Here is a 10,800-nt window from a genome sequence, read left to right as displayed (position 1 = left end):
GTGTCAATAAGCCGGGCTTAACACTTTTGTGTGATTTGCATGGGCCTCGAAATTTTGATAGAGCGCAAGTACACAGAGGGAAATCTTCAAGACATTGCACTCAATTTGAATTAAAAAGAAAATATGCTTTCAAATTAACACAAAACTACACTCTTAAGTTACCTTTGGTTAGGTATCAAAGTTTAAACTAATATATTTACACCAAACATCTAACTATTAAATTTGTAATTTTTTAATAAATGTCTAATTTTCTGCTAGCTTTATGCATTTTAAAAGAGTTTCTTAGTCTAGTTGGCAATCCTTTAGTTGATACACATTTTCTATTCAGAACTACCATTTTTAGCTGGCAGCTATTGCCCTGTAATTTTGCTCAGTGCTCAAAGTAGAAGCAACAAATTTGAACCTGCCTATAATGTGTGTCAACGGCTTCTGATTGCAGCAATAACAACAATAGTAACTGACAACACCAACCAGTATTTACAACAAATAACAAACAAGACGGCCAGAAGCTCCCTTATTACCCCCCTCTACCACCCACCCCCCACCCAACAAGCAAATGGAAATGGGCACCCCAATCCCCACTTCCCCTCCCTTGTTGCCATGTTCCAAATACTTCGATGGCAAAGCGAAAACAAAAAGACGGCTAATCCGGATACGATTATGGCCGTAAACGGTTTACAGTAACCAAAAAATATAAAGTAACAAAAAACAAAAACAACAACAACAACGTGACTTTCCGGTGTCCCTTAAAACGGTGTCAAGCGCTCATTTCCCTAATTTAGTTTACATTTTCTCCTCTTTTTTCTTATTTCTTATTTCCTTTCTTTTTGTCTCAATTTGGTGTCTTTTTCTTGCTCACCCAAATACAAAACACCCAAAAAAACAGAAAAAAAACAGAAACATTGAAAACCGCCCATGAAACGCAAGTCGTATGATAAAATGTAAAACTTTTGCTAATAATAAATAAATAAACATTTTAAGATCGCATTTAAATATCCTATAAACAAATATTATGGTATAACATTTAGTTTGCATAACATTTTTGGTAAAACAAAACCGATGATATGCCAATTATTTGAATTTAAGAATATTTTTTTCCTGTGCAGTTTAATGCCTTTTTTATACCAGAACCATATGATTTAAGCCATAAACCATAACCATAAATATTTAAATCCTTTAAGTCGGTTTTTTAAAGTCAGTGTCAAAGTACAAACTTTGTAATAGTTTTGATCTTGAAAATATGAGAAATGCTTTCTGTGGCTGGCTGCTTATTTTGCTCAATTTATATGGCCAAGACGACGATGATGGGCCATGTCAGAATGCGGGGCGGGGGCGGTGTTGGTTTTGAGGGGAAGGGTGGGATGGGGGATTTGCACTCGCAGGTTTGCCTTTGTAGTTGCCCAGTATCTTTGTTTTTTTGTTTTGTATATATTTTTTCGTACGATTTTCACATTCTGTTTGTTTTTGTTTGCATTTATTTTTAGAACATTTTCGAATTCGCAACGCACACGCACGCAAATACAAGCACGGCCCGCATAGTTTAGCCATGTTTTCAGCCATTTTCCATGCTAGCTACTCATACGATATTCACTTGGGCCAAAAAAAAAAAAAACAAAAAACATTCAAAAATATATCTGATTAAACGCATAACTTTGTATGAAACGAATGTTAAACGCTTCTTTGTTGTTGTTGTTTAGCGGAACCAAGCCAGGCCAGTAATTTTGCACTGTTAACTGTTGGCCAAGTAATAACAATGACAACAATAACATTAGCACCAAAAACAACGAACCGAACGGAGCGATCTCAACCGCCTGCGCCGGAAGCTTAAAGTCGACTGAATGCCGCTCAGCCAGTCACGGCCATAGCAACAAGATGAGGCAACATTCCCGAATGTTGCGGAAATGTTTAGCCGGCAACATGTTGCCGAAACGGTTAACAGAGACTCTTAACAGCACACTGTTACTGCTACTGTTAACCGTTTTTCCTCGATGTTTTACGAGATTTTTACAAATTACGTTCGTATTTTTAAAGAATAATAATTAATTTTATTTAAAATTAACATTTTAAAATTATGGTGCATAGGGAAAGGAGCTTAAATTTTACATTACAAGCGGAAGAATGAGAACAGAGTAAAACATGCGAGTGCCTGGAAATCATTCAGAATGAAAGCCAAAAAACATAGAACTTTAATCTGCTGTAATGCGGATATTTCGAAATAAAGTACCAATATTATTAACTCCAAAAAACATTTACTTATTGAAGTTTTCGCTTTCAAATATATGTATGTATGTAATACTTAATGGATATTGAATTATTGAATAATGTATGTGCAAAAATGTGATCAGCATGGCGATCAGGCATTGCAACGTTATCAAGAGATAACTTAGTGTGTACATCCATTGAAACGACTGCATTTTGCATGGCTGGGATTGAAATGTATCCGTTCTTAAAGAGCGACACATCTTATAGATAAGCGCACACACAGGCGAGCAATAGAACCGAAACGATCTCGCCATCGACGGAAGTGTCGGCTGCACGGACGGCACCTTCCACATGGGCCCAAAACCCAAACCGCCCAACCCTCCCACTGCAGCCACCCCAAACCGCCTCCCAAGCGGCATAGCCATAGCCATCGCCATCGCCATTGTGCCGAATGCTCCGGCATGCGTGACGATAGAAACAAATTTCCTGACTACTCACACACACCACACACAGAATGCATTGAAAAAACGCCAAGACACGGATACACACACCTCTAGATACGATCGAAAAGTGTTACGGACCCACGGCAAAACATGAACAGCAACAAAAAAAAAAAAACAAAATAAAACTGCAATTACTGATGAGCACTGATGAGCCCGCTTGCCGGTCAAATGCAATTAAAGCGCCGCTTGACCACACCAACAAAATCAAATCCACCTGACGCGAAGCCATATACATATGTACATATGTATGTATGTATCTATGTGATTGCATAACACTCGAATAGGGTGATATGCCAATATCGCTTCCTTCCGACTGAAATGCTATCGTTTGTAGTGATCTTGGCAATTAGTTCTTATATTTTAGGTTTCTTGTTCAAGTTATTTATATTCATAAAAGAAGTTATTCGTGGAGAGATATTCTTGTATTCCACGTTCAGTATTGTAGCAACTACTCCAAAGTTCTTCTTACTCTGAATACTTTAAAGGTAGCCCAAAAGTATGGTGGCATTGTAAATAGCTTTTGCAAAACAACACCTTTAAAAGTTTTCTATAACACTAAGTTTCTCACTTACCTAGTTCACTGTAGAGCGTCGTGTTCAGCACGATGTCGTTGATGCCGCTCATGCCGCTGCTCCCGCCCACACACGAATCTGAATCCTCGTTCTCCTCGGCCAACGTCGGCGGTCCATCCCACAGAGCCTTCGCAGGACGACGAACTCGGTCCAGTCGGACCCTTGGAATGTCCTCGTAGCACACATCGCCTAGCTGAAGATCAAAGTTAGGCGGTTATAAAAGTAATTCAAATATGCAAAATATGCGACATTTTACAGTTTCCGTTTTGAATGCTTTTACTTAGATATTTACATTAAGCTTTAAAGATACGATTTTCCTATTGAATGTAGCAAAATCCGAGTTAAGTTAAAAGCTTTGTTATAATTAGTATTTTACCAAGGTTAGGATATTAGTTATAAGATAGTTAAATTTCCATTTCATTTGGAGGGCATTCTAAGATCTAAGATTTCATATATTCAATTTACATTCTTCTTTTACCAATGACGTAAAAAACGGAAACAGTAACGTGTCTTTTCGATTATGGTGGGCGGTTTTCCAGTTCCGCATCGGATTGCACTACCCACCTCCTTTTTGGGCGTGGCCGGGAATATCTACAGGTTAGTAGAACGATAGTAGTAGTAGTAGTAGTAGTAGCGGTTTGTTTACATCCATATTGGTTAGCGATAGTGTGCAGTGGGGAGAGACAGGGATAGATATACACAGACGAAAAGACAATGCCAATGAACTTGATATGTTAACAGTAACGGTTACAAAGCGATTAGATGTCTGCTTTACTGCCTGTTTCAGCATGTGTGTGTGTGTGCTTGTGTGTTAGTTGCTATAAATTGGGGTATACTATCAATATATCTGGGATTGCTCACCGATATCTCCTCGCTGCAGTAGGCGGTAAATGTCTGATCGTCCTGCTGCAGCACGCAGTACAAAGGACCCCAGGGCAGCGTCTTGATCACGCGAGTTAGTTCTCCCTCGGTTTCTGAAAAACGAAATACAAACATTTTAGTAAAATGTTAATAGCATAACATGGAATGTGAGTCTTGCTTAAATCATAACCGCATTATCACCAAGTGGCGCCACCTGTTGGCGAACGCCTTAAGCAGTTATTGGAAAAGTGCTGCCTACTTTTAGGCATTCTTTTTTCCAAAGCCAATGTAAAATGCGCGTAAATTTACATGGTCGGGTTATCTACACGCAACTTACTCGCTCAAATGTAAAGTATATGATGACTGATCTGCAAACTGGATTTAAAACTGCATATAAAACGCATTACAATTGCAGTTTGAGGCATTAAAAAAAAACGAAATCCAAAATTGCACACCGTCAAACGTCGTGTAGATGCCATGTAATTGTGCCAAAAACTTTGTGTGGAAAATGTGGCGCATGCGTGTTCCTAATTATGCTGCAGAACCGGATTAGATTATTTATTTATGCATCTGCAATCGCATATGCAGTCCCAATTGCAACTTTGCACTGCAATGCCGTTTCTGATGTGCAAATTATATGCATTAGAATTTATCTAATGGGGGATAAGCAGACGAAGAAGAAGAAGAAGAAGCTGTAGTAGCTGCTAAGATAAAACAATGAGAATTGCTTAGCCAAGTTGAACCGCATTGTGATTCAATGCCCGTTTTTTGCCTTCAGTTTTCAGCTTGCGTGTCTGAGTTCTCAAAGTTCGTTTCACTCAGTTTGCGTCCTCTTCATGCTTTCTCCTTCTTCAATTCTTCGTTTTTTTTTCTCCTCTCTATGAGATAACAATGTGAGGCAGCTACAAAAATGATTTTAATTTGAAGTTTAGCTTCGTGGCGATGTGGGCGTGACACGGATTACACGGAAAATCAAAAAGTTTTCACAGTCGCACTTCGAAATTTGTGTCTACTCATCGACAAAAAAAGTTTGTAATTCTATCATGATTTAGATACATTTATTTCGGTCGCAAACATATTATTTGAAGTAATTATTCTTCAAATAATAAAAAAAATGACCTTTTACTCATACAAATTTCGAAAATATATGTATAATTTACTTTTGTATACATACATATGTGATGTAATTTACATTTATATAAACTTGTTGCACTTTAAACTCAAAAATAAAAGGAAAAGGACTTTTAAACGAAATTAAAAACCAAGCAGAATGATGATTATGATTGTGCTGGCTAACTGCATTTCTTTCAGTGTATTTAAAGTTTGAATTCTCTGTTTTTTTCCTATTTAAGCGGCGAATCATTTCACATACAATATGTACGTACGAGTGAGCGTATTTTTCAAGTCCGGCGCCGTCTGCCCATTTAACATAAATATTGTAAGTAATTGTGAAGACAACAACAACAACAACTACAATTGCTGTAGCGGAGCGATGACGTCGAAGCCCCAGAAAGAGATGGGGCTACGTGGAGTAAGAGAGAGAGGGCGCGAAATTGAAGTCGTTGCTCAGCAAGTTTGCGTTAATTTTTTTTTTTCTATTTTTTTAACGTTCGTTGGCCGTTTGTTTCTTTATTATAAATTTTCACATTATATTTTTTTTTTGGTTTTTTGTTGTTGCTTTTTGCATAAGAATTTCTCGCTTTTTGAGTTCTCGAGTTCAATGTACGGTGTCAGCGGTTTTTCTTTTCTGCACACGGCAACAGGTGGCGACGAGGGGGCCTCAAGGGAGGCGGGGGGTTGGCTTAAAAGTGGGGCTGAGAGGGGGGTTGGGGGGTCAAGGGGGGCGAGCGGAGATTTGCGGTTGGCCAACGGACAAACGCACACAAACCTTGGCCATCAGCTGGCACCTGAGCGTGGAAAACGTGGAAAAACAAGTGTTTTGCTCTTGGTTTTTCCCCTCCCCATCACCACATCAATTCGGTTTTCCTTCAATAATTCTACACAGAAGGAAAAAGAAGTTGCAAACTCCATTGAGACGTATTGCTTGCTTCTTGAAAGAAAACTAAATACAAATGTACTGCGAATACTTTTCGTTTGTACAAGAAATTTTCTTCTGCTCTTTTTTTCTTGAATAATTCGAACAATCTGTGAATTATCTTCGCTCCGCAGTGCATTTCCCCGTGGCATTCGCATCTATATACATATATGTGCTCATATGACCGTCAGGGAACTCGAAGATAAGATACAACCGACAGATTTAATTCCACGTAAACCGCTTCTCGTCATGAATGTTTCAGTGCGTTTCAGATGTAGATATTTAAATTCCATATAGTTAAGCAAATATTTTCCAGAATAACATCACTAGTGAGCCTGGGAAAAAGTTCACAATAACTTAAAAGAACAATCAATATAATTTCGTATCGCAATTTGGAGATAATTTGTTTGCAGTGGCAATAATTGTACACAATTTATTTTTCAATCACCAATTGAAATGTGAAAATTTAAATCCTAACTTAATATCTTAACAATCCTTTTTTTTTAAATTTACAGTATTAAAAGTATGAAATTTGTGCCAGAATAATCAATATAATAAATATTTGTCCACATTAATGAACATAAAATGATGATTATTTATTACTTTTTAGTAGTCATAGGAATGATTAATTTTAGTTTTATTGAAAAAAGTTTGCTAAATTTTAGAAAATTTACATAAGTGAGTCAACCAAATGAAGTGAGTCAAAATATTTATTTATGAGTAAACGATCCAAAGTAATTTGGCAATTAACAACTAAATAATCAAATAAACCTCTATGATAACAACCAAAAGTCATTAATTAACTCTTCATCACTCATACAATCATTAACAATTTTCTTTCGGTCAAAGCTTTCTACACAACGAATAGTTTAATTTTCCAATTAAGCTGCGATCGATTTACCGCAGCGAAACGCACTGTAAAAGGTTCACAATAAGAATGGTATGCTAATTGAAATTATCTCATTACAATGCCGACAACTTCTCACATCTTCGAGCTGTGTTTTTCTTTCATTTCGCTATCACCGCGCATAATTAATGACATCATCGGTAGTCTTGTACCACTATATATACATATATACCAACTATATTCCAGTTGAGTTTTTCCTTCTTTTTTTAATCGGAATTCGGATTGATTCACTATAGTTTTGTGTGGTTTTTTCCAGCTTAAGCAAAGGAAAAACGCATCTCCCACCAAATTGAATTATTAAATGTTAAGGCGCAACGAAAAGACATTGCCAATTAAAACTAATTTAAAATAATTTATGCTCTGTGCGTCATCTGTGCGTTGGTGTGGGTGTTTGCGGGGGGAGAGGTGGGTGTTATTGAGGGGGAAAATCGAAGGGGCGGGGCTGAGGGGCGGGGTGTTGAGTGAGGGGAAACAGTCAAGCTGTTTCCCTTGTCCATTGTCGCCAGCGAAACCACAAGCAAGAAATGAGTTTTCCTGCGGTTGGTGTTTTGTTCAAGCAAATGGGGGCGTGGCAGCACGCCTCTCAGCTGCATTTACAGAAAAAACTTGGAAGTAAGAAATGGTTCCTTAATTACTTGAATTACTCACGAAGTAAAAGTATTTATTAACATTAAAAGAAAACATTTACTCAAGTTATTAAATTGAAATTTGTAGCATTTTTTCAAGGCCAGTCTTTTTGCACACAAATCGTAAATTTATGAACGATAAACAAATTGTTTGTACAGCCATAGCAACAATACTATATTACAGCTTTTTATATTGGTGATCTCATATTTGTATAAATTGTGTTTCTTATCTTAAAAAAATAAGAATTTTTCTTGAAAATGATTTTTAAATTTGAGTGAACATGTGGGCTGCTTAAAAAGTTAATAGCAAATGGTACATCTTTTTTCTGAGTGTCCCGTTTAGGCTATTGCTTCCGCATGCTGCAGCTGTCCCAAATCATCTTCAGCCCCACCTCCTGCGCCCCCAAAACAACATGTTGCATTTTGGGCGGTGACCCCCGCCCGACCCAAATGCATATACATACATATATAAATCTCTATGTGCCCAGACATCCGTGTATATATGTATGTACATAAATGTATGTATATATAGATGGCACGCAATCCCGACACAAATCGTATGCGTTGCGTAAACGAACGAACAAACGCATTTAATTAGGTTTATGGGAAATATGCGAAACGTTCGAGAAATCAAACACAAACAACCGGGCGCAAAAAAAAAGGCAGAAAAAAAACAAGAAACGGAGGCAAAAAAGACCGGAGACTGAAATCTAACAAACCAACTGGGGCTGTTCCACTTTTCAGAGCCCCAAAGCCCCCCCTTTGAAAAGCAAACAATGCAGAATTATAGCATAACTTGGATTTTGCATCATGTAATAGCAGCGACCTGCTTGCATTTGATTTGTCAATACATTTATAGACTCTTTTCTTTCGACTTTTTCCCAGTCTTTCGACTGACTGCCCAACTTCTCTCCCACATTGTTGTGGTGATGTTTTATATTTATTTTTTCGGTGATATGACAAAGGGAATCACGGCTCTGTGAGTCTGCGATCGTCGCCAATGTTTGGTTGCATTTTTATGCTACTATACTATATACTATACACACACACGATCCTATTTTTCGGTCCATTTTGATGGGCTTTATTTAGTGGAAGTTCCGATTTTAGTTTGGAAAGATACATACTAACTTAACTGAGATATTTATAAGAATTTCTCTCAAGCTAGCTGAGTTATGCCTAAGGAAATGTTTAAGAATTCCCCCAAAGCTCTTATATCATATCGAATAAAGAATGAATTTTCTAAAAACTGCTATCGTTTGATGTTCGATTTATGTGAGCCATTAGTTCTTAGCTCAGCGAAATGATTCGATTTTCTAGACATCTGATTGCGAATTGCGATTTTGGTAAATCGACACCTTGTTTCCGAGAAAGAAAAATAAATACCTGTATAGCTGCCGAGTTGCGATGCATTGCACCGAAATGAAACACTATAGGATCTACATAAATAAAAACCATGGCTATAGCTGCCAAAATGCGACACTTTGCGGATTGTTAGTCGAATTCCTCGGGTGTGAATTGTTTTCATTTGGCTTTTGTTTGGCTTTAGCATACGCAGTCTCGCTGAAAATGTGTTTACATTCAGACTTATTTTGATGTGATTCGTATGGATATGAATGGGCGGCTGGTGGGGGAAGAACAAGTGTTTTGGCAGCCCAAAACCCAAATATGATTCAATGCGCTGGGAATCCAGCATTCGACGATTCCCATCTGGACAATCATCACTTTATCGCCTCTTTTGGCTTTTCTAAGTAACTATATATATATACATATATATATTGGAACGATGCGAAACGGGTTTTCTTTCACTGAAGTTTCCCTTTTGTTTTAGCGACGGGGCAACGTGTTAATTTGTTCGAGTTCGATTTGCTAAAAGCCCCACAAAAAAGCCGGCTTTGGACCCCCAAAACACTTGGTAACTTCGTAGACTTGGAGACGCAGGTGGTGAGGTGTTGTTGCTGTTTCTGTTGTTGTTGTTGTTGTTGTTGGTCATAGAGGAAAAAGTGAATTTTTTCATAGAAAGTTGTTGGGCAACATTTGCAGCGGCGACAGCGCAACGCATTCGATACTTGAAAATAGAAAATTACAGTAGGTTCCCCCACCAACCGACCATCCAACAATCCGACAGCAGGCCGTCTCTTTCCTTCTTCCTGCCTCGCTCTCTGTCGCTCTTAGCCGGGGCGACAGGTAATCCCAGCCGCATCATGTTGTTTCGACCATGTTTCACTTTCTAGCAGATGCAGTGGGTCAAGCTCGCCAGGCGGCAGATCCCAGCCAGATTATGGATGGATTGCAATTGGAAAGGTTCGCCTCAAACGAAAGTTACCCGCTGACGGGGATCATTGAACTTGAACCATTACAATTTTCAATTAATTAGCAGTGGTAATTTGTATTTCAAACTCTTTCACTTCTATTCGATATTCTACTGTAGAACAATATGTACTTCATTGAGTTATGTTGAAGTGTTTCTCAATGAGAGTTTGGCATATGACTCATGTAACATTTATTTCAGAACATATAATCTCCAACGAAATATTTTATATTTTACGTCATTATTCATTCTTATTCATTAAATTTATTAGCTTCTTTTATTCGAATGGCATACTTTTAGCTTGTTGCTCGTAAAATATATAAAAACGTGAAGTTTTCTTCACAAATGTAGTTGATTTTAGCATAGCTTAAAGTCACTTTTCATTTCAGCTTAGAGAGTTTGGCTAATAGCTGGCGTTTAAATGCTGGAAACTGTGAGATACATTTGTATCTGAAACCTGCAATTTGATAGTTAGCAGGTGGCGGCGTCGCTTTAACCCATAAAAATCGAATTGGCCAACAAAAACGACAACAACGAGTGCAATGCCAAAAAGTGTGTCAGCGACAAAAGCTTTCGGCCAAGTTAATGACGCCATCATCTCGACACTCGAGTGTCGCTCCACCATTTATCGTTCTTCTCCATCGGCTTGTCGTGGCCAATGGCCACTCCTCCTCCAGTCGCAGTCGCAGTCTTGAGTCTTCAGTCTTCAGTCTTCAATCTTTGCTTTTCAGTCTGCCTTTTGGCCCAGTCGATTTCTCCGCTTCTCGCCGTCTTCCTTTTAACGCT

General features: G+C 38.1%; 1 protein-coding gene across 8 annotated transcripts in view; it reads right to left on the bottom strand.

Moving 5' to 3' along the window:
- LOC6525708 (ras GTPase-activating protein raskol) overlaps positions 1 to 10,800 on the bottom strand; it is a 41,662-nt gene that overhangs the window by 26,820 nt on the left and 4,042 nt on the right. For 4 of the 8 annotated variants that reach the window (XM_039377720.1, XM_039377721.1, XM_015190949.2 and 1 more), the window contains exons 2-4: positions 4,139 to 4,251; positions 3,842 to 3,868; positions 3,278 to 3,470 (exon numbers count right to left, since the gene is read on the bottom strand). In XM_039377720.1, the coding sequence (XP_039233654.1) occupies positions 3,278 to 3,470; positions 3,842 to 3,868; positions 4,139 to 4,251 (333 nt within the window). The remainder of the gene's footprint in view (positions 1 to 3,277; positions 3,471 to 3,841; positions 3,869 to 4,138; positions 4,252 to 10,800) is intronic. The other 4 variants (XM_039377722.1, XM_015190951.3, XM_039377723.1 and 1 more) reach the window with 1 other exon arrangement.

The sequence above is a fragment of the Drosophila yakuba genome, chromosome X (genome assembly GCF_016746365.2).
Source record: "Drosophila yakuba strain Tai18E2 chromosome X, Prin_Dyak_Tai18E2_2.1, whole genome shotgun sequence".
NCBI lineage: Eukaryota > Metazoa > Arthropoda > Insecta > Diptera > Drosophilidae > Drosophila > Drosophila yakuba.
This window is presented reverse-complemented; position numbering and strand designations above follow the sequence as displayed.